General features: G+C 40.3%; 1 protein-coding gene across 6 annotated transcripts in view; it reads right to left on the reverse strand.

Moving 5' to 3' along the window:
- Nucleotides 1–24,307, reverse strand: part of TSNARE1 (t-SNARE domain containing 1) — a 469,756-nt gene that overhangs the window by 49,244 nt on the left and 396,205 nt on the right. For all 6 annotated transcript variants that reach the window (XM_071421896.1, XM_071421899.1, XM_071421900.1 and 3 more), the window contains one exon: nt 21,007–21,122. In XM_071421896.1, the coding sequence (XP_071277997.1) occupies nt 21,027–21,122 (96 nt within the window). In that variant the 3' untranslated portion in view covers nt 21,007–21,026. The remainder of the gene's footprint in view (nt 1–21,006; nt 21,123–24,307) is intronic.

Below are 24,307 nucleotides of genomic sequence, written 5' to 3' on the forward strand. Positions count from 1 at the left end.
TAAGATTCCCCTACAGCTTTTCCTCTCCAGACTGACCAGTCCCAGCTCTGGAAGAGATGCTCCAGACCCTGATTCCTCTTTGTGGCCCTTTTGCTGGACTCTCTCCATGATGTCCATGTGTCCCTTGTACTGAGGAGCCCAGAACTGGGAACAGCACGTCAGGTGTGGCTTGGAAGAGCTGAGCAGAGGTAAAGATCACCTCCCTCACCTGGCAATGCATCCACTGCAGGTGAGGATTCCCTCTGCTGCCTTTGCAGCAAGGTCCTGCTGCTGGCCCCTGCTCATCTTCCTGTCCACCAGCACCTTCAGGGCATTTTCCACAGAATTTTCCAGAGAGATTTTTGATAACTGGTAGGACCATTTTTTTTTCCCTAAAAGCACCAACATTTCTCTTAAGGGCATCCAGACCTTGCTTTAAAAGTAGGAGAGATGCAGAACCTGAGTTCCAGACTGGGCAGTAGCACAAAGTGCTCAGTCCTGTGAGGATATCAGGCTGAGTGGGACAAGTCTTAAACCAGGGGGGGGAAGACAATTTGAAGGGAGACAACAGGATAGTTGGTTCATGGATGTGGATCATTACCAATCAGAGAATCATGTTATAGAATTATGGAATGGCTTGGGTTGGAAGGGACCTCAAAGATCACTTAGTTCCACCCCTGGCTATGGGTAGAACACATTCCACCAGACCAAGTTTCTCCAAGCCTTGTCCAGCCTGGCCATGGACACTTCCAGGAATGGGGCAGCCACAGCTTTTCTGGGCAACCTGTGCCAGGGCCTCACCCCTCTCTGAATGAAGATTTTCTTCCCAAAATCTAATATAACCCTGCCCTCTGTCAGCTTAAAATCACTGCCCTTGTCCTGTCACTACAGGCCCTTGTCAAAAGTCTCTCTGCAGCCTTCCTGTAGGCTCCATTCAGGTACCTGAAGATGAGAATAAGGTCACTCTGAAGCCTTCTTTTCTCCACTACATCAAATAATATATTTTTATATATATATATAAATATATAAAAATATATAATATATATATATTTAAAAATATGTATGTACATGTATATATAGGTATATGTGTATATATATGTATATATGCACATATATTCACAACCCGTGAATTTCCAGAAGTGTGTTTGTAGTTTTGATCTACCAGTTCAGGAAAATGCTGTTGACAAAGAATGCCACAGCTTCCTGCACTCATAGTGGGAAATTACATTGATAATTTGACATTATTCTTACCAGGACCCCATTAATATTATATAAACTTTGATAGATTTTAAACTACAACTTTCTGGCCACAAGTTTCAAGGGTTGTTTAGTAGGCATGAATTCTCCCCACAAACCTCATCAAACTGATAAAAATAGGTTTTTAACTCAAGTAGTGCAGTCTTTACTCAAAAATACATTGGTTCCAGTTTTAGTACTGGCTGCATTAACACACAGGAGCCAGCAAGTCTCACTGCTTGGTAAGGTACTCAGTCATTTGATGAAGACTATTAAACTATTTAGCCATTACTGATAATATAATTTACCTTGCTATTAAGGTCATTATTATCAGTATTTATTTTGCTCCTGGAAGGTTGAATCAGACAATGCATTCACTAGCCTGGACTTCACCTGAAAACACAATAATTCCCTCCAATATGTTCCCCAAGCTTCCTGCAGCTACAGCTCCTGCAGTGGGTCAGAGTGGCTTTTCCCCATTCATAGAATTATTTCTATCACAATTTTGGCCTGGGTGAGCTACTCCTGCCTAGAAAAACTTGTAACTGTGGCTGAATGGTAGCAAGGACCAAGGACAATGGACTATTCCCCACATGGATACAGGAACTCTGCCAGCTGAGCCTTGACACTCTTTTCTGCAATGGATGTTGTAGGAGAGCTGTGCTCTTCCCAAACCAGCAGAACATGGGCAAGACAAACCAGATCTATTTATATTATTGACCTCACTGCCATGTGATGGTGGCAGACACGGGGCTGGGATGTGTCTCAGGAGAGGCAACCTTGCTAAAAAGTCTTGGTAAAAATACCTGGCCTGATATCCTTTATTTTAACTTTTTTTTTTTTTCCTTCCTCTTAAACAAAGTCTGGATGCTTTTTGAAAGCTGGGACTTTCCTAAACAGGACCCAGGTGAATTCACCTGAGCTGGTGCAGGGCACTCTTTTGCAAACTGGCTGATCACAGTGATCCCACTGTGGGTGGCCCTTGGGAAGCTCCAGGGATACTTCAAAGGAAATGCATTGAGATGGGAGAGGACAATGGGAAGGAATTTGCATTTTAAATATGACACTTCCATGAATGAATAATAAGGGATTTGTAAGGCTGGCCACCAAGAATTAAAATCATTGGTGCTACAGTTAATTCTTCAGGCCTGTTTTCCAGTGATATTAATTCACTGTTTCTTCCTGCAGAGGCTTTAGGCAGCCAAAACGATTAAAGCAGTCCATCAGTTAAATACCAGACTACTCTAGGGAAGGTGGAGCCCAGAACTTAATCTCATGACACTTGAGACCTGTCTAATTGGCAGCTGGACTTCTCCAGCCAATCTTAGGAATGGTCTGTACATCTTAATATTATGAAAATTAGTAAGAAGCAGTTTTCCTAGTATTCCTTTGAAATGGAAGTAATGGTGATGATTTTTTTTTTAATTTACACTAGATTTCTAGATTTTCAACACTTCATGTGTAGCAAGCAGGTGGTGATACTCATCAGGAGTAACTCAGCTGCATCTCCTCTGTGCTTGGGCCCTACAGTGTTGTGAGAGAAATTGGAGAATGAAGCAGTACATTCATCCTTCATTAGTCCTGGCCTCATTATTGTGAGCATTTTAATGTCCTACAGGATTCAGAGTCATATCTCATTTATAGCCCCCAAACATGAGCCTTCCAGCAAGAAAAGTCTCCTGTGACACTGCACATGCTGAGAAACCTCAGGGATGAGCACAGCACAAGACCCCCATCAGAATTAATTAATTAAAAATAAACATATAAACAACAAAAAAAAGCGCTATTTATTCATCTCTGAGTCTCAAGCAACTCCTCCTCTCAGTGACCAAACTGCATCCTAACAACGATCAGTTTGGAAAGGAACAGATTGCTTCTCTCCTGTCATCAGAGTAACAATTAAAAGATGGATTTATCATTAAATCACATCTAACCAGGCACAGCTGGGTGCAAGAAATTCAGCTGACAGAGGATGGAGAAGATGATGCAGTTGAAATAATCATGTGGCAATAAAACAGGAGGAGTCAGGGTCCTGTGCTTTAAAGTTCTTTATTGTGGACTTTCAGTGTGATACTGGGAAAATTGCTAAACTGTGTGCTGCTGTTTCCTCAGTCACTAAAGCAGAGTTAATATCATGGGCTTTCAAAAGCATCTAGAGGTCTCCAGATGAGAAATTGTGCTGCACAGCAGACAGAATGCTTCTGCTTTTGATTATTATTATTATTAGAGGGAAAAAAGGACAAAACCAGGGTTGTTTCCTCCTCTGTAGTTTCCAGTATCATTTAGAAAGGAAAATAGAAAGCTATTTCTGGAATCATTCAAGGCATAAAATAAGAACATAACTAGTTCCTCACCTGAATATAACAATTATTTTGAATTTTAGATTATTCAAAAAAAAAAGAAAGAATTATCAGAAGATGCCACACTGCTTCTGGTAGCTGAAGGCAAATTATATATGATGTCATTTGAGCTACATTTTCAAGGTAAATTTCAAAGAAAGAGGTCTGAAGAATAAACAAGAATTTAATTTTACACATCTTATTCTAATATTTGCCTTATTTTTATCTTTCATATACAAAGCAGAAAATAAAACTATTTTTCTGCAGAAGCACCAGGTTCTATTTGTGGAGTTCTGTCCATTTTATTGAGCAGATTGTGGCTATGAATCACATTACATTAAAAAAAGTCAGCAGTCCTAGTTCCAGGAACAGGCTCCCTGAATATGGAGCTGGATTCTTTAAAATATTTAGGCATTCAGTAAAGATTAAGTAATTTTGGAAGGTACTAAAATGCTGTTCCTGCTCTCTGTTTTTTTAGCAAAGCCAAAAAGAAATGAGCACAAAGAGCTGGAACAGTTGGAATAAAGCAGGACAGAAATCTGAACTTCTCACTGGCATATTGCAAGTTTTTGAGGACTATTTTGAAGTAATTAATGATTTTTGTTCACCCGATGTCCTGACTATAACACCAGGGCTGTTGTTTCCAATAGTTTGGAAATAGCAATAAACTAAATATAAAATTTTGTTATTTGAGATTGAACTGTCCCCTTGCCTACACCCATGACCAGTTTGTCCTACTCTGTATTTTGTCCTCTGTTTTAGCCATGGACTCTTCCCAAACACATGGGACAAAGCTCTGTGCACTTCACCACCCTCACTGTCTAGTGGGGTGAATTAGAGCAAGTAAGCAGAAAAAGCTGAGTTAAAGTCCATGGTGGATTTTTTTTTTAACTTAGCAATGCTCTAATTGGCTTCTTTAAATGCTTCTTGTTATTTTTTTTTTTTCTCATCTATTTTCTTCAGTGTCCCTAAATAGGTCCCATCAAAAAAGTCCCATCAAAAATCATGGTTGTGGACTGGATGGACTTCTGTCTTTAAATTCTCTTCTCTTCTCTTCTCTTCTCTTCTCTTCTCTTCTCTTCTCTTCTCTTCTCTTCTCTTCTCTCTTCTCCTTTCTCTTTCTTTCTCTTTCTCTTTCTCTTTCTCTTTCTCTTTCTCTTTCTCTTTCTCTTTCTCTTTCTCTTTCCTCTTTCCTCTTTCCTCTTTCCTCCCCTCCCCTTAATTTTCCCAAGGCCATTTACCCAGACCTGTGCCAAGCCATCAGGAAGGAGCAGGCAGCTCCCAAAGCTGTTTCATCATCTCAGATACCATCAAGAGAGGCAGGACTGCTCAGCCTCTATTCATAGCTACAATTTTGGCTGTCCAAAGGAGAGTTCAGAGAGCTCACTGAGGCTGAAAATTTAACTTTTAAATTGACAAGTTCAAGATGATGAATCTGACTTTCTTCAGTCTGCCTTTCCTTAGGAATCCTTACAGCTGGCTCACATGGGGATTTTTTTTTCTTTTTTGCATGAAACGAGGTGTAAGAAAGAAAGTTTGATGTTAAATATCAACACCTTCCTCATGCAGGGGTCACAATCAATATTTGACCCAAAGACAGCAGTGAAATTATCAGCAGAGGTTGGTGGTGGGGGAACACATTTACACCTGAAATCCCTTAGATGGTGAAAAATACACTGGAGTGGAAAATAATGAAACACTACTAAACCCAAACGAAATTATCAGCATGAAGACAAACGACCTACTGCAACCCAATAAAATCAGTTCCCCAGCAGCCCCAATAGGTGGGACCAGTGTGCTTTAAATACACACAGCAGAATTCCTGGTACCTACCCAGAAATGAGCAGATCAAATTAATCCCCAAAGCACTTCTGCTGAAGTCGCCAGATTTATGCCACAGATATTTTCCCTTCACTTATCTAAACACATGCTTTGTAAAGAGTGGGGTGCAAATAAAATCTCTTTGAGTTTGAAAGGTGAAAGCTTGAGAGCAACTGACAAAATTGAGCTTCTCTAACAGCCTCCAGCAAAGTGACTTTAATCTCTTTACATCTCAGTTTTGCTGCCATTAAAACAAGAATATTGAAAGTTCTGCCCCTCAGAGGGGTGCTTGGAGTGTAAGCTGAGACCTGCTGGATGAAAGGCGTGCAGGGCTTTTATTTACATTTGTGTTACAGCATCTTCAGCACACAGGTTTGTAAGAGTGTGAGGCAAACAACACTGTGCAGCACTAAATGCTTCAATTTCTATTCATTCTAACAAAAAGAGTTCCTGGATTCTTGTTGAATTGCAGAACTGACAACCTGGGCTCACTAAATGCCAGCCTCCATGATATCTTTTTATAAATCTGTTTTTAATTTATTTTTTTTTTACACTTGGCTACATTGCAATTCTGCTGCCTCTTGCTCAGGAATCAAACCCTTGGTCTCAGCCTTTGCAAAACCTGATAGTGCATTTCTCATTATGTCCATAGTAATTTCAATTATTTTCCTTTGTCTAAGACTTCTGTTACGCTTTGGTGCCTGTGGACATTTTAAGTAACTACCTTTTTTATTAGCTGACTCAACACATGACAGATTATTCTGTCCAGTTCTTCTTCTTAAGTCCTTTTATCAGCCTAAGTCCTTATGTGACCTCTCTTAATGTTCCTGTATTATCTGTGAGGAATACTCAATGATTTCACATAAAAACACACCTTTAGGTCAGAGATTTACACCCATTTTTAGAAGAACTGACCCAAACTACCCAAATGATTGAAACAATTGGTCCACATGCCACTGTCCAAATCTGGGAAAGAGAAATGAGCACAAAAATGGGCTGGATTCCCATGGAAAGGGACAGGTCAAAATCAAGATTTAAGCTGGGATTGTCACTTTTCCATCCAGTTCCTTATCAGTCATCAAATTTGTCTTTCAGTCCAAAGCAATGAAAATAAAATATAGGTTTTGTGCATTCTGGAACCTAATTGTTTGATTGTCTCTTGGGGTTTTCTTCTGTAAAAAGGGAAAGGCTGAAGTCCCTCAGCTGGAGTTGCTTTTCTTGCAGAAGCTTTTTCACTTTTTTCAATGCCCGTGTCTCACTCTGGTCCCCAACAACATCAGAGCAGTCAAATGTTTAAAATCTGTGCGACCTGAAGGTTTCTCTGTGGTAGAACTGACATTCTCAGGCAGAACACACCATTTTCCTTCTGCCCCAGGGTCTTCCTAGGGGTGGATGACTCAAGACCATTCCATTCCATTCCATTCCATTCCATTCCATTCCAATTATTCTATCCTCTCCCTTTGCTGAACACCACCACAACTTTGAGAAACCTTACCACAAATCCTGTCCTTGCTGTGTCTCTGGAAATGGCTCAAACACAGAAGTTTTAGGCACAAGCAGCCACTATTCCAAAACTATTCCAAAACTTTTCCCAACAGAGGCTAAAAAAATCTCTACACCCCTTGCAGCAAATTCTGTGGAACATCTTGGCTTGTGCTCTCGTCCTCCTTAGCAGAGTGTAATAATGTGGGTATTTCCAGTGTCAGAAACACAACTAAAAATGTATAAAAATGTCTTAGGACCATAAAAGAACCACACAGGACCCAGAGAAGACTCAGAATTAAAGAATATGAAATGCTACCCTACACTGTGGAACTGCAGGATCTGCTAAAGTAACAAAGACTTTTAATTTAGCCCTGAGGCCAGAGAAATATTCTTGGTATTTTTAAAATCAGCAACGCACCTGAGGCCCCTGGAGGTCTGGCCTGAGCTAGAGCAAGGGCTGTGAATGGAGAATACACAAATGTTTATTCTCAAGCATCTTTCAGTCTGCTTTTCACTGCCATGGCAGGCAATTTTCCTGTCTCTACCACCATTACACTGAGTTTTCAACTCTTCTTCTTCCCCAAGAAAAGCAACAGCAAGCAAAGTTTGTGTCTGGAGAAAAATCCTCATTAACACTCTGAAATAAGCTGGGTATATTGTGACATTTTCAAGAGATCTTCCTCCCTCTAGGATTCATTTCTCCAGGAATTTAAGGCAAAATGTACAGAAAAGAGACATCACTTCCAATGAGTGACTCTTCTGTCAAAAGACAAAAGGATGAAATAACACATAAAATTTCCCCTAACCCTGAAACAACCCCCTTAAAAATCAAAGCCTTCCCTTCCTTCTGACATAACATCCTCACCTGAAAAACAGGCTCTTTGATGGAATTGTTTCTGCTGTCTCTGGTTCTGGATACTGTGAGTTAAAAAAGAAAAAAATTCGGAAACTAATATTAAGTTCAGAACAAGTCTTAGTGATCTCACTAAATGCTAATTGAGTTTTAATGCTGTTTTCATTAACTTTGTGCCCTTTCATATAAAGCTGGAGGGCTACTCAGTGATAAGAGAGCCCCACCAATAGAGTCATATGAATGGATGCTAAATGCAAATTCTGGAAGCACTGGGCAATGCTCACAGCAGGGCTTTGACAGGATAAAGATTTTATGGAGTGTCACATCAGGACTTGAGGAGGCTGAATGTCAAGAGTAAAAGCAACAGCAGGAAAAAATGAAAGCAAGAAGGACTCTGAAGTGATGAGGGTTTTTTTGTTGTTTTTTTTTTTTGGGGGGGGGGGTTGGAAACCACAATTAAAAAATTAACTTTCTACTGTAAGTAGCTAAAAACCCAAGAAGAAGGAAGCTCGTCAAAAGGAGATTAAAAATAAAAATCAAAATCTGACAGAGAGCAAAACCCTGCCTTTCACTGAAAAGCCCAAGACAGGCTCACAAAATATTTCTGGCAGGCCTAAACTTTCCCAACGTGTTTCAGCAAGGGATTTGGTTCTCTGAGTACAAAGCTTGGGCTGATTATTTTGTGGCAGGGGTTGGATGAAGAATTCAGGCTGGCAGGAGGAGGAATTCTCATGAACAGGAGAGTCTTACAAAACCAAAATATGCCCTACATGGAACTGCAGGGACCTCAGAACCCCTTCCAGTGCCTAAAGAGGCTCCAAGAGAGTTGGAGAGGGATCTGTTCCAAGGGCATGGATGGACAGGACAGGAGGGAATGGCTTCACACTGCCAGAGAACAGACTTTGATTGAATACTAGGAAGAAATTCTTTACTGTGAGGGTGGTGAGGCACAGAAACTTCTCTGGAAGTGTTCAAGGCCAGGCTGGATGGGGCTTTGAGCAACCTGGTCTGGAGGAAGGTGTCCCTGCTCATGGTGGGAGGTTGGAACAAAATGGTCTCAAAGGTCCCTTCAGTTTCAGTTTCACAGTGGATGAGAGAAGAAAAGTGGTGCAGTGCCCTGGAAGGTGAAAATCTGCTTTCCTAGCTACTGCAGCTTTTCTCCACTTGGTGCCTGTGTGCACCAAGATCTTACCAGGAAAAAGGCATTATAAGGACTCACAGTGGGATTTTCTGTTCCCATGGAAGTAAGCTCATTAACTTCCCTGGTGTTTAGACAAAACCAGCCCTCATGACCACTCATTATAAACAACACAAAAGAAAGAATGGGCACCTTTTTGACTTAGAAAAACCTTTCAAAGGGAAAGCATTCAGTGCTTATTCACAGAAATGGAGTGTAATCTTAAAGCCCTTTGTTTTGTATTGAAACAACTGAAACTAACAGTATCCAATTTGTATGATATTTCATGGTGCAAATGAAATGAAACTAAGTTGGTTTTAGCAAAGAAAGTGATCATAGAATCAGAATGGCATGGGTTGGAAGGGACCTTTAAGATCACCTCACTCCAGCCCCCTGTCATGGGCAAGGATGTCACTCACTGGATCAGGCTGCTCAGAGCCCCATCCCACCTGGCTCTGAGCCCTTCCAGGGATGGGGCAGCCACAACTTCTCTGAGCAACCTGTTCCAGTGCTTTACCACCCTCTGAGTAGAGAATTTCTTCTGAACATCTCATCTAAACCTGCTCTCTGTCAGTTTAAAACCACTTGTCCTTGTCCTGTCACTGTACCAAAAATGTCCCCATCCCTTCTTTTTATCAGCCCCTTTAAGGTACTGGAAGGTGCTCTAAGATTTTCCCAGGACCTTTTCTTCTCCAGGCTGAACAACCCCATATCTGTCTGTCTGACACAGATATGAGCAGAAAAACACACACACACACACAGATTCATGCACATAATACCTGATCCTGTTAGTACTTTTTCCTTCAGCTCCAAGAAAATGGAAGGGAAAGCTGGCTGTGTGTTAACCTCTTGCCCTTTCATTCCTCTTCATAACTGGAGCAATCTTTACTTTTATCCTTGACTGTAACAATTTCTGTGAGTTTTTTTCCATACACCAAGTTTAGGATTTTTGTTAGTGTTGCTGATTAGCCCAGATTCCAGGGGTATGTGTGTGTGTGCATACACTTCTGTGTGTGCTCCAGCAAAAAAAAAAAAAAGAACATTGAGTTCACCTAAAAAAAGCCCACCCACAACAGAAAATTGAACTGAAACTGCCACACCAAAATGCCAGCAGGTTCTAAAATTCAGTATATCCACAATTTTAGAGAAGAAATCCTAAGGCCATGGCCTTTCCTCACCCACATTTTTCAACAGTTGTAGGAGACTCAAATTTCACTTTATCCCTGTGAGAATGAAGGACAGGAATGGCTCTGCCTGTGGGTACTCCTGAATTCTGTCACATTGGTTCCTTTAATCCCTCAGGAATGAAGGAGAACAGTTTAGGGCTCTGCACAATGTTCTTTCTAGCTTCAGGTTTATAGGGTTAAATGAGAATTCAGACCTAGATCTTGCCTTAAACCCTGAGTAAGAATTTGAACTGGATTCTGCCATAAACCAGGAGGGTATGAGACATACAGGAGAGGTCACCATTTAATCTGTTTTGTAGTTGCTTCACTGTCCCAAAATTGTAAATGACTGCTGAGACAGACATTTAACAGGTCCAGTCCCACTGCTTGATAGCAAAGACAGGAAGGAGAGGCAGTGTACTCAAATTCTGCTCTTTTCATCAATAAATATTTAAGTATTCATTGAAAGTGGAAAAGATGTAAGGAAAAGAAATTGATTTCTCCCTCTCTTTCCCATGTCTGAGCTGATGTGAGTTCCCTTTACCAAATTGAGCATCGTTCTGTCTCTGAGATAATTTGATTAGATTTAAGGTAGAGTTGCTCTTTAGTTTCTCTTCAGATCAAAATCAAGAATGCGTTAGAGGTGGGGAACCTTCTCTGGTGATCTCTTGGAAAACCTGAGCCATGAAAAATCTGCCTCTCTCTGGCAGATATCAAACCCAGATGTGCCATGGATGAGGTACCCTCTGTCTCAGCCAGATACTGAGCAAAAGGCACAAGCAAACTCAGGTTTCCATATAACAGCTCATTACAAACAACAAAACAATAAATATTTAACTCAAATCCAGCCTGGAAAATTGGCTCCCCAATTATCTCTGGAAAATTGGTGAGTTTAACTGCATGTGAAGCTACTGTGATATCCTTTGTTTATATTAAACAATAAACTATACCAGCCCTTTTTGACCCAGGAAAGACACAGATGTAAATTAATATATGCCCGACTCAAGATCAGCATTTGCTACTGCCCAGAAAAACTGTTGATTAAAAGCCACCACTAAGAAGTTCACAGTAAATATAGTGGAAAATTATCTAAGACCAAAGAAGAAAATCAGAAACTATTGCTAGCAGTAGATGGCAGAGAAACATTAAAAAAAAAGAGGCAAAACTGGCTATTAAAATATATTTTGTACTGATAAAATTAGTCTTAATGAACTATAAAATAAATAAGCCTTAATGAACTATAGCAGCCACTTGCAATTATTTCTGTACTAATAAGCTTGGAAAATACATTTGCCATATACTGGTCATTAACAAGATATTCTTTGAAATATGTAATTCAGTAAAGGAGAAGTTGTTACAAATTAAAGGGATTCCAGGAAATTTTTGTGCCTATTACTCCACAGAAATATTTGAGTGTCAGAAGAGATTTCCTAGTGAATACCCAAGTGAAGCCAGTGAATACCCAAATTTGTTCAACAAGCTGAAATGGAGGTTTTATAGCTCCTCTCTTGCATTACATTTCTTCTCTATTGTCTTTTCAATACTGTGTTCTGGAAAAAATGTAAATAAACATTGGTCATTGGGATCTGCCTTGTTACAACATTTAATAGGAGTCCTTAATTGCATGTTGTAAACATAATACAAATGGCAGTTGTAAAACTGAGAACAATTTTGTTCCAAACAATCAACAAGAATGCCTCTTCATAGAGCAAACTCTTACCGGGCACAGTATTATACATAAAAAAAAACCAAAACAAAAAAAAACAAACAAAAAAAAACCACAACCAAACAAACAAAAAAAACAATGACAAAAAAAACCCCCCACCAATCCTTGCAGGAATTGAAGTAGAGGAAATTCCATTTTTGGCTAAAGAAAGAAACTCTTGTTCATTGGAAAGGATTTTATGAAAAAGCAGATGCCTTGAAAATACTCTACAGACGATACAGATTTTTTATTTTTTTCTTGAGAGGAGGCAGACAATGCAAAGGGATCAAATGATTGCTGTTTAATGAGTTAGTGCTGGTCAGCTGAGAGGCAGCAATGGCTGGGATGTTATTCTTGGCAAGTTTTGATGGAGTGACATCAGGACTAATGCATTTCACCCTGCACTCTCAGCAGGCTGTGCATGGACAGCCAGGCAGTTCAGCTAACGAGAGGTAATTCAATCAACATCACTAATTGCTAATTGAAGGCATCTCCCTCCACTCCACCTTGCTCTGTTTCAGTGACAAGGAGATTTGCCCCCCTTCTGGGCTGGGAGGATGAGATCCATGTGAGGTGCAGAGCTGTAAATGTGGTGGCTCTTTGGACAAGACCCACAAATGCAGTAAGTTCTTGTGACCTGTTTGTGAGAAGAATTAAATGGTTTATGGACCATGCAGCAACAATGTAATGTGAAAAAAAAATCCCCTTTCTGTGTCAAAATATGGCTGTTGAGGAATTAAGAATCTGTCAAAGCGCAAGCAACGTCCATACCAAACTGAAAAGTAAAAAAGCCTTTCTCCAGCAGTTTTTTAGGAAACAAAGACTGAAGTCAAAAGTCTCCTTTTCCAGATACACCTGAAAAGCCTATTTTGGGAGCTGAAGAACATTCTGTAAATGAGTGATCCTTGTGAAGCAGATTCCAACTCCTTGTAAAGCCTGATTAAGCTACAAGGAATAATTCAGAAAATTCACTGAGTAGGACGGAATTATAGTTCTCTTTTTAAAGCTGGTTTGAAGAATCTCAAGAGATGATTGCAATTAGGAGGTTACCATCTACATATTGAGTAGACCAAAGATATATTATCAAAGATATATTACCAAAATGTAGACATTTCTAGTTCTGCTTGAGGAGGTGGAGAGCTAATAAGGACATGGTTACCACTACATGAGAAAGAACACAGTAAAGTGGGAGTCTAAGAATTTTTATCTTATTTTTTTATTTTTGTAATTTTTATAACTTTATATTTTTTTATTTCCTAAAAAGAAAAGAGGCTACCAAAACAGCATTGAAGGAGCCCTGATTTCAATCTCAGTTTTAAAGGATAACTCCCAGATCATCATGGTGGCTTGGAAAGAGTCACATGGCTTCAAAGGAGAATTTAACAACCTGCAGCACATCATGGGATAAGGCCACGTCCCCAGAAAAGGTTCACCCCCACCAGGGCTTCAGAGGAAATGGCTGGGACAAAGGACAGCAATTCAAAGAGTACATTTAATTACTTGCAATAATTTTCCTCTGAAACTAAAACACTTTCCAACCTGTTGAACATCCTTGAGACAGCACTCAAATTTTGGAACTGAAGAAACAGAACAATCTTCCCATCTACCTCACTCTGAGAGTCACAACACCAGACCCACTGTCCCCTCCAACACCCTTCTTCACAAAGAGATAATCACAGATTTATTGCCTTTCTAAGAGTCTGCCCTGCTGGGACATGAGATTTCCCAGCTAAACTGACAAAATATTTATTCTTTAACAGACTTTTACCAAAGAAAACCTCCTGGGCTGATTTTCAGGTTTTCTTCCAGACAACACTGATCCAAAATTACCTTGCTTTGACACCACCACCAAGGATAAACAGTCCAGTAACACTTTCAAGGAGCTTGGATAACAATAGGAACAGAGCCCTGTCATGTAGAGAATGGCTCTGATGAACTCTGTGCTGCCCTATTCCCAAGAAAACCTCTGAGACCCTGTGGTGGGTTGACCAGGTGACCACCAAGCTGCTCTGTCTCTCCCCTCCTCAGCAGGATTGCAGTGGTGTGGGTGGAAAAAAAAGGGATGAAGCAAATAAACACATTTAGACAAGGTAAAGGAAGTTTAACAAGGCAGAAGTAAAGGCTGCACATGGAAGCAAAGGAAAACAGGAGATTTATTCTCTACTTTCCATCTACAGGCAATTTCCAGCCAGTTGAGATAACTGGAATGATGATAAAACACTCAGAATTTGTGGGTTTTATTGGACCAATGCAGGCTAGAACAGAACTGGCCACCCCTGACCTGCAAACACCAAGCTCTGCACCAGTGGCAGCAACATCACCCATGTCCCCACCCCACCCAGGACAAGAGGAATTGCTCTCCACAGAGGAATTCACTGCTTTAGCTTTATCAGAAAGAACCACACGCCTTCCCATGCTGATTTCACTGCAAGTCCACCCACTCCAGAGTCCATGGGCACCAGGATGAATGAGGGACTCCCTTGTGCTGATCTTTGCTCTCTCACAACAGCACAAGCTCACTGCATTTTTGGGGCTCAATGAGACAGATAATTCCTGCATTGCCAACTGAAAATATCAGCTGATAGTGCTGCAGTGATGTGAGAGCAGTTCCTGACTCTGTGTGGCTCCCATGAAGAGTTTAATCCTCCCTTCTCCTGGGGCTACAGATTTCTGCCTCAGAGAGCCCTCCTGAGCCATTAATCAGTGCAACTGCTCCCTGAGCTGAGCACCAACTGCTCCCTCAGACATCACTGCTCCTGAGGAACTGACACTGCCCACAGAGAAGAGGTCACTTGGCACTGACTCATTCAAATATTTTAGACTTTCAGTCGAATTTTCAGTCGAAACTGAAATTTTAGTCATCTAAAGCCACACTTGGGCTGGTGTTGTCCATAATTCTTGCTGAAATATCAGTTTTTCACATGTTATTTCCTTCAACATCTGTGAATGGGACATAAAGTGAGAGAATAACCATTGGTTTGAATCAGTGTATCCATTTTTGTGCTGTTTCACAGTTCAAACTGAATGTGCTGAAAATCACCCTCTTCTGCCAGGTCCTTAGAGGTGTGTCAGGATGGTTTAAGTTTAAAGGAGTTAAAAGCATAAATAATTAATGTCTTCAGAGTGCTTTGGGAAGCTCAGATCACAGACTGGGCATCCATCAGAAGGGACAGCATTGTGCATTCAGTGGGAGTATCCCATTTTTCTACTGATGGCAAAGAAACCTGAGATGGGATGGAGAAAGCTGCTGGCTGATCCAAAGTCCTCCTGACTTTGGAATCAAATCAATGAACTCAAGTTAATTGAGCTGCAGGAACTGTCTGCACATTGACACTGAAGAAAAAGTAATGTGATACATTCCCCCTTCACTCTCTCACAGAGTTAATGACCTGGCATTATGTGATACTTATAAAGGTCAAAGACCATAAGATGGGCAACAACCATAATGTGAAATACATTAAAACACAGTAACCTGATTGTGTGATGTCTCATCAAAATATTAATCTGTTTGAAAGTTTGTCTCAATAGTAAAAACTCAGAGAAATTCTTAAAAATGAATCTGCCTATTTTCTGGCACTTCTGCCTTTCTTGCATTGTTATTTTGAGGGATTTTTTTCACAAAGCAGACTCTTGTCTCTTAAAATTTCTTTTTCTACTAATAGTAATATCTTTCTTCTGCACATTTGTGGCAGCACATTTTTATTGTGCTGTCAGGGAAATAATTTAGCGAAGTGGAGACATGGCCAGTGGAATCAGGAAAGTCTTAAAGAATACAAATGTTAGCCTAATTTAAGAAATTGGGCCAAATTATAAACCAAGGCCCAGTACATATTATCCAGTGAAAATCCAGGTCTCATTTCTCAGATCTTAAATTTGAAGCAAAAAGTTACTGCAGAATCAGGATGTAACTCAGCCTTCTTGTCAGAGCAACAATTGAGCAGGGATGCCAGGATCTGAGCAATTAATTATAGCCTAAAAGACAAGAACTGAAATGACAAGAATTGACACCTGACTCTAAATGTAGGAACTTTTTCAAAATAATAGGATACAGGGGGAAAAAAATATTACAGAGCTATTGATTCCTGATTGTGCTGCACAGCAAACATGGCAGCAGTGCCACAGCCAGGGCAGAGGGGTGAATTATTTTAGGATTTCAATGACAGCTGCCAAAAATACTATGACCCTTACAGAGCTTGAAAGATTGAAACAAGGTTGAAAACTCAGCCACTCACACATTAAGCCACATAAGATGTGTGGTGAAAATTGAGACACCAAGAAAAGCCCTGTGATAACAATTTAAAAAGCAAAAGCAATACCATGAAACAAAACTCTCAGTGCTTTGCCTTTATTTACAAAGTTCCCTAGGTTAAATTATTTCTCTGTCCAACACTGAGTAGGAACTGCTGTGCTTTAGCAGCCTGACATAGCCAGGGAGAGATGAAATGGGCAAATGTCAGCATCTCTGCTGTGTGTGTCAGGAGAGGGTGCCCAGATCTGTCTCCTGCTTGGAAGGAACAACAGAGCTGCACATGCCAAGTGCCACAAAACCACTTGTCCGTCTCTCCCTCTCTGTCACCCCGACCCCCATGACCCTCACATGCAGGGTTGTGATGCTGTGACTGCATTTGTTGGTCCCCAGCACACAGGGACAGTGTCGTGCACGAGGCACTAAAATAATCCAGGCAAATCAAAAAGCACAAGGTCTGAAAGAAAAACAAACACCAAGGATGGACTGTGTAAGATCAGCAGTCTGAACCTCATCCTCATTGATCAGGTTACATAAAACACTTAACCACATTAGAAACCCATAAATGAATTATGCAAAGAAAGCTGTAACTGTGAGGGAAGGGAAAAATAATCCAAACTAAAACAATATTTTCTATTTTTCTATAATAATTCCATTTAAATTCAAAACAAGACAGTTGCGTATTTGGGAAACACATACTTGGAGCCTGATCATTACATTTTACATGGACTACAGCCCAATTAAGGAGACACTGTCCAAGAAGTTAAGTGAGATATTAGAAAGAAAACCTTTACTGTGAGAATGGTGAGGCTCTGGAATGGAATTCCCAGAGAAGCTGTGGCTGCTCCATCCCTGGACATGTCCAAGGCCAGGATGGATGGGGCTTGGAGCAACCTGGGATAGGGGAAGGTGCCCCTGCCTATGGCAGGGGGTTGGAACTGGATAATCTTTTAAGGTGTCATCTAAACTCAGACCATTCTATGATTCTGAGGATTTTATGTCTGTACATTCAGGATTACATGGAGACTGTAATCAGAGTGCAACTCCTCACTTAGGAGAGTTAATATTTTACAAGTTTAGGATGGTTCAAAGTCCAAATGGTCAAATTATCAAAAAAGGAATGAATCAATGTCCATTAAAGATTTAATAACTTGTCTCCTGTATCAGGAGGGCTTTGAGCTTCAAGCTGCTGAATGCTGGGAGAATCTGTTGAGTCACAGCCCCCAGGATTTAAGGAATCTACATGGTAAAGTGTGTGTGCTCAGGCCAGTGCCCTTTGTCTGACAGAAATGTGTCTTGGTAAGGGTGAAGACAACTTCTGCTGCTTCCAAGAACAGGGCTCAGTCAAGTCATCATTGCTTCTCTCTTTCTTTGGCCAATGGGATTGAGGTGATGAAGTTGTTGTTGAAAAACGTTTTTTTTTCAGCTGTCACATACATGCAGCATCTTTCTCAAAGTTTGTCACCCCCATTTTCCTATAAAGAAGCCTTAAAACTTAGGATTCCAACAGTCTTGATTGTCACTTTGGATAAGTGTGCACTCATGCAAATGAGTCAAAAGAAGGGCACAGAAGGTCTGCCTAGCTGAAATATTGACACTACCCAAAAAAGCTTCCTTCAGACTGCTCCTGCAATCCTGTCCCTTTGAATGGTCACTGATGCTGATGGAACAGCAAAAAAAAAAGAGCAGCTGCAGTGTTGCTCCAGGATGCACACAATGTGACCCAAAAGTTCCTGGGCTATTTTCCTAAGGTGTCAGCAAACAAATGTTCAGACACAAGTCCTCAGGAGTTTCTCTGCATTCGCTGTAGACACTTTCCTCTCTCTCTGCCAGACAAAACTGCCCCAGGGGAGCAGTGACACACTTATGGCAGGGCCCTGACAGGCAAAGCCAGGGCTGGGAGCTCTCCTGAGCAGCTGCTCTCTCTCTGAGCCAGCAGCCAGTGATGGCACAACTGCCTGGGAAACTCACAGGGAAAACTGCTGCTCACTTTGCAAGATCCATCAAGTGATCTCCCCTCTGGAAGGAACAGGCTTGTCTCTCCAAGCCATGTCTGATTCCTGGTGTGGAGAAAAAATTCTTCTTTTGAGAAGAAAAAGTTGATTTGATACTGTTGATTCAGCATCATTATATATATTATATATTTGATACTGTTGTTCAGTATCATTATTGCAAAAGCAGAAACATCATGCAATTAAAAAAAAAAGAATATCTGCTAATGATCAAAACAATAACTACTAATCATAGATATTAATGGCAGCATTTCCTTAATTCACTGAATAGTGACCTTCATATTTCTTATCATGTCTTATCTTGTCTCTCCAAGCCATGTCTGATTCATGGTGTGGAGAAAAAATTCTTCTTTTGAGAAGAAAAAGTTGATTTGATACTGTTGATTCAGCATCATTATATATATTATATATTTGATACTGTTGTTCAGTATCATTATTGCAAAAGCAGAAACATCATGCAATTAAAAAAAAAAGAGAATACTTTATCTGCTAATGATCAAAACAATAACTACTAATCATAGATATTAATGGCAGCATTTCCTTAATTCACTGAATAGTGACCTTCATATTTCTTATCATCAGCCATGAAAGTTAAAGAAGCCTAACTTTAATATCCTGCAAATGGGATTTAAACCACTGGAATGGAGTGGCTGGGGCTTTTTCTTCTGGCTCCTTACTCATCCAGCATGGAACAAACATTTTGAGGAGATGTTAAGTGGAAGTTCTTGCCATTCTTTACCAAATTTTGGATTTTATTTACTGATATGTTCTGTGCCAACCAGAGTATTTAGTAATTAGCTCCTTCACTTGCTTTCTTTCCTTTATTCTGTCTGAAGTCATGCAGAGCTGTTAGACATTAAACCCCAGCTGTTCCTTATCTCTCTAAAGTGTGTAAGAGAGCTTTATAGGAACCTGTTTCTTGAGGTAATCTTTATATACACTGATATTTTAAAAATAATGTATTTTTTAAAAACCTGTTTGCATTAAAATTCAGAATAGAATTTAATCTATCACTATGGACACAGAAACCCTGAAAACATCCTGGTTTAGAAGTCCTCAAAGCATAAATATGAAATCTGCTGCAACCAATATGGCTAAGCCAGACTTAGAACCATTTATAAAGATCAGAAATCATCATTGCTCCAGTATAATTCAATGCAGGTCCTGCCTCCAGTTCTACTGCTGCAGAGTAACTCTTGTTTTAGAAGCTCAATAATTAGTTTCACAACTGATGATGAAAAGTAGAGCATGATATTTTTCCTGGGGCTTTCATTAGTATCTCTAGGTTCACTTCCCTCAAGACATGGATCTCATAACAGGAGATTAATTTTAGTTTTCCAATGGAGTTTTATTGTAAGATTATTTTGTTCTCTGACTTTCTCCACTAAAGGGATTTTGATCAAAATGTGCCTAGACATAGTCAACTGATGATAAGATTTGTAATTTCCAGTAGATAGGAATATTTAACTATACCAAAAGAAATTGTGTTATATTACAGATTATCCTGATGGAACAAATTTCCAAACTAATGCAGACTAAAAGCAGAGCGATGCAATTAAAATTATTGTAGTTGCTCTAGATTTAAATTACCAGGACAGATCCTTGTTTGCACCCATAAGCAGTGTCTCTTCTATAAAAATGGGATAAAACAATATATAGAAATGATAGACAGACAGATAGATAGATAGATAGATAGATAGATAGAAATGCTGTAAGAACATCAATATTCAGTCAATTAAAGGTCCATTTCACCAATATCATCCTTGTTTCAGGCCTGGCCAAATACCTAAGTAAAGATTCAAGTGTAGCAAAATATTTCTACCTATTTCTCCTAGCAATGATGTAGGGCTTGTGATCATCCTCATCCAAACCAGTGAGATGGTTCTTGACATCCTTCAACCATTTTTTTTCTTTTTTTTTTTTGATTTATACAATTCTTTCTTGTACCCAAATTGTGATGACCACAATGTCATGGCAGAAGAAGTGACAAAACTCAAGAAGAGTGAAGAGTCATCTTTCTATGATGGTTTTGAACCAATTCCTTTTAGTTCTTAGTGGAAAGAAGGCACTTTAGAAGCCTCATCCTCACGTGGAAGGAGAGCATTTTCAACTGAACCCTTGCTAAACAAAAGAATTAACAAAATCTCTCCATCCTTTGGGGGGTAGAAAACACATAAATCTGATATCCTCTCCCTGGACAATGGCCTGGCAACCTTCTAAAGAAGCAGAAACCCAGACATGCTTTGCATCAGAAAGAGAATATCACAAATAATTGATGAGTCATTCTCAATGAGGGCAACAAGGGAAAAGAAAGGAAAATAATTTTTTTTATGTCTTATACTTTACATTTAAAGTACGTTTTGTATTACAAAGTAAACATTCTATAGGTGAAACTTCACTAACAGGATGAAGTTGCTTTGATTTCTCACCTATATTCCTAAGGACACAGCCCAATCCTCCTACTAGAGACCAACATTCCTTCTAGGTGTAGATCCAGAGCAAAGATCACCAAAAATTCATTTTTATTTTTCACTCCTACTGAAATCTCCAGTTGTTTGTCTTCCTGCTCCTCAGGAGGGTCTCTGGAACATTTCAGAAGATAAAAGCACTTGGGAACACTTCTGGGCTTGGATTGCCCCCGACCCTGCGCCAGTCGGGAGTCTTTAAAACTGCTTCTGCATCTCTAACTCCTAATCCTAATAATTAGGATCCATTAGTTAGCATTGCTATGAGATTCCTGTAAAATCAAACACGGCACAAACAGCAGAGGAAAGGCTCATATGTTGTTTTTTTTTGAAATAACACCTTGGCTTAATTTTAAGGACCCATTAAGAATATCTCTAACACCCTTCAAAAGAAAATATTTTAGTATGCCAGACTTGACTCCGCAGGTGAAGATATTTTTTTTTCTTACCATAATCAGCTTCCTAAACTGTCTTTCAGGCACCTTACAGAGTATGACAAAAGACTTGGCCAAAGGGTTTTACCTGTGCAAAGCTCATCCAGGTCAGCGCTTGACGGAGACCGCGATGATGATGACAACGAGCAGCAGAACAGCCAAGGCAATGGAGAGAAGGCAGCACTTCATCTTCCTGGCTCGTAGCTGAGGGGAGAAAGACAAGGAGATTAATTCATGGAGATTAAATCCCTAAGAAATGTTTTTTTTTTTTCCATTGAAAGAATGGTTTGGAACAAGCTGAAGCAACATAGAGAATTTCTTTGTTTTTTTGGACTGACTTATCCTTCTGGATAATCCAGATTTCTCCTCCTGGATACAATCCCTTTTTCTACAGTACTTTCTTCCTGCTTAAATCACTGTGTCACACTAAATTTCCAGGCTCTGCTTGGAGGGCTGAACTTGAGTAAGGCCACTCAGTTTGGTTTTGTTCTGGGGGTGTTGGAGCTGCATCTAGCTGCCAGGTATAGGAATGTGCCCCCTGTTGACAGAGTGACAAAAATTTCCTTTGTCCCCTTAAAAAGGAAATAAGCCCAGAAGTTTCTCTCCTCAATTAGGTGAAAAGACATCTCATAGGACCTGGGGGACTTCACCTCAGACTTAAAGATAACTAATTGGACAGAAGCCAAAAAGTCCCGCCTGAGCAATTTACTAGAAAAAGAAGAGAACAAAGAAACGAATCGCTTTTGTGAGGTGTTTTACCAGGGGCAGAAGGGCCTCTTGCACCTGGCTAAGTTTTTCTCTGCAAAGAGTTTTGTTATTTTGCCTTTTATTAAAACCTTTTTGTTGCCAGCACTACCACAGAAGCCATCTGGCTGATTTTATGCCTTCTAAGGTAGCTGAGCTACCTTGGGTGTGAAATAGATCTCCAAGAGCTCATGAGACCTGGCTCAAGGAGACTCATGTTTCAGCCAGGACAAAACTTTCCCCTGTAAGAGGAAAAGTTCCCTCTCCACTCTGCTGTGCAACAAAATTGAGACCAGCACTGGGCATGGGCAGCTCACAGGGCAGGCAAATGTACTTCCAGTGTTAACCACCCTGACCTCATTCACTTTCAGATATGGTAAAAGAGATTCTATGGAATTTTAATTTTGATGTCGGTTTCTACTTCAACCCATCAGTCTTCCTAGTGACCTCTGTGGATGTGATGTTGTTTCTTCCTATTTAAAATCTTTGCAGATAATCCAATTCCCCTGTCTCTTTTTTTTAGATGGATTGGAAGAAGGGTGTTTCCATGATCCCACAGTGTAATGAGTCCTGTTATCCAATACACACACAAAAAAATTATTTCAGTAAAATCCTAAACTTGGACATTTTCCTTGAGACCAGATCAACCAGTCCTCCAGCCACTAGAGTTGATAACATCATCTTCATGTGACAAACCAGTTGCTTTACTCCAGAGTCCTTTACCTTCCTTACAACTGAAGCAACACTCTCACAGGAGAGAAGATGTTAATGTTACTGCTGTTATCCACGCTTCCTTCCTTTCCTTTCCCTAACTGCTGCAATCAGGTCTCCCAGTCTGCCTTGGATCCTTCTCTAGCTTCTTTACATCACTCTGCACTGCATTTTCCACAGAGCCATTGCTCCCTGTTCTGTTCTGGGGATGTTTTGGTCTCTACACTGCAAAGAAGCCTCATCTCTTCCATTGGTGCTCCAAATCCTGTCCTTCATTCCCTCTCAGTGCCCAAACAAGCTGGAGAAACACATCCAGCAGGGAACAGTGATGCATGACCTGTTCTCTCTTTCAGAATCAACCACCAATCAAACTGGGGTTTTACAAAAGTGTGGATTTGCAGATTACTATTTTTTTGCACGTTAAAATGCTGTACTGTCCTGCCTCCCTAACAGATAATCAGTGAATCATCGTGGCTCTCCATCAGCTTTTCAATCATTCAGATAGGTTTTCTTTGATTTGGATGAGAAAAAAAGCTTTAAATATATTATTCCATGTGCATTTGTCAAGAGGGATCTTGTCAGGCATGCTAGGAGGGAGTGTGAGAGGGGACACAATTCCACTTCCCAAAACCCCTACTTTGGAGCATAGATTTTTTTCATGCTTTTTCATCAGTTTACTGTGACGATGGGGGGAATATGAGTGGGCAAAGGCCCACAGAAATTATTGTGATGGAGGTGAGGCCCTGGCAGAGGCTGCCCAGAGAAGCTGTGGATGCCCCATTCCTGGATGTGTCCAAGGTCGGATGGGGCTTGGAGCAACCTGAGATAGTGGAAGCTGTCCCTGCCCATGGCAGGGGATGCCATGAGATGATATTTAAAGTCCCTTCCAACCAAAAACATTCTGTGATTCTCTGATTTTCTTTAACTTTTTTTTTTTTTCCCACACACAAAAGGAGGTTTCTTCATAGCAGATCCTCACCTAACACTTCAATTTCTTCAGAAGAAATTGCAATGCATCCTGAAAGCTCAGCCCATGAGCCAACAGACTTGCTACTGCTTCCCCTTTAATTTTAACCTTCATTAATTCCAAGTCAAAGCAGGAAACCTCTGCTTCAAACTGCAGACTTTCAAAGGCACTTGGGTGTCCTTGTCCACTTCTAAAGTCAGAGCCTGTGTTTGGTCAGCAGAGGATGCTAATGGGTCATTTAGCTTCGAGCAGAATTCTCAAATAGTCCATTAAGAGCCTCAAAATTATCACTTCACATGGCTTTTCCATCATTCCCTTTGCAGAGAGATTCTCTTCTTTTCCTCTTTTCCAGCATTACAAAGTCCAAGTCACTTTTATTTTGGATTTGCAGAGTCTCTTCTCCCTTCCCTTTTTCCTTGCTTTTAATCAATTGAAGCATAAACAGAGACTGATCAGAGGACAGGAGAGCTGCAGCCCAGTCTGAATCCTGGGATTTGGTTCACATTTTATGATCTTGTCCTGGCTGGCAAGTCAGGGTAATGATTCCTGCTCTTTAAAATATCTCCTAGCATATTTAGTATAACTGTCCTTCACAGCCATAAAACCCATGGCAGGATTTTCCTGTCTATTCCTAGTTTTGGTTTGTTTGTTTGGGTTTTTTTCTTATTTTACTTTTCAATAAAGACAATGTTGAATTCTTTGAGTTGCTTTAGTCTCCAGCCATAAATCTGCACATGCTGGTGGAGCAGAAGCAGCTTCTGATCCCTTCCTGGACACACCAGGAAAATAGTACATGTACTATTTTCATTGTACACCTTTCCTACAGATCCCGAGGAAGAGTGGCAGGATACCAGCACCCCAGGGGTTTGTCACTTAGAAAAATACTGAAATATGAGCAAAAGCAGCATTGTCCCTTCACTGGACAAGTGCACACCCTGGTTCAGAAAGAGACTTTAAAGAATCCCTT

This window comes from Agelaius tricolor, unplaced genomic scaffold (assembly GCF_023055355.1).
Source record: "Agelaius tricolor isolate 1412-34295 unplaced genomic scaffold, bAgeTri1.0.p SCAF_2, whole genome shotgun sequence".
In the NCBI taxonomy this organism is placed as follows: Eukaryota; Metazoa; Chordata; class Aves; order Passeriformes; family Icteridae; genus Agelaius; species Agelaius tricolor.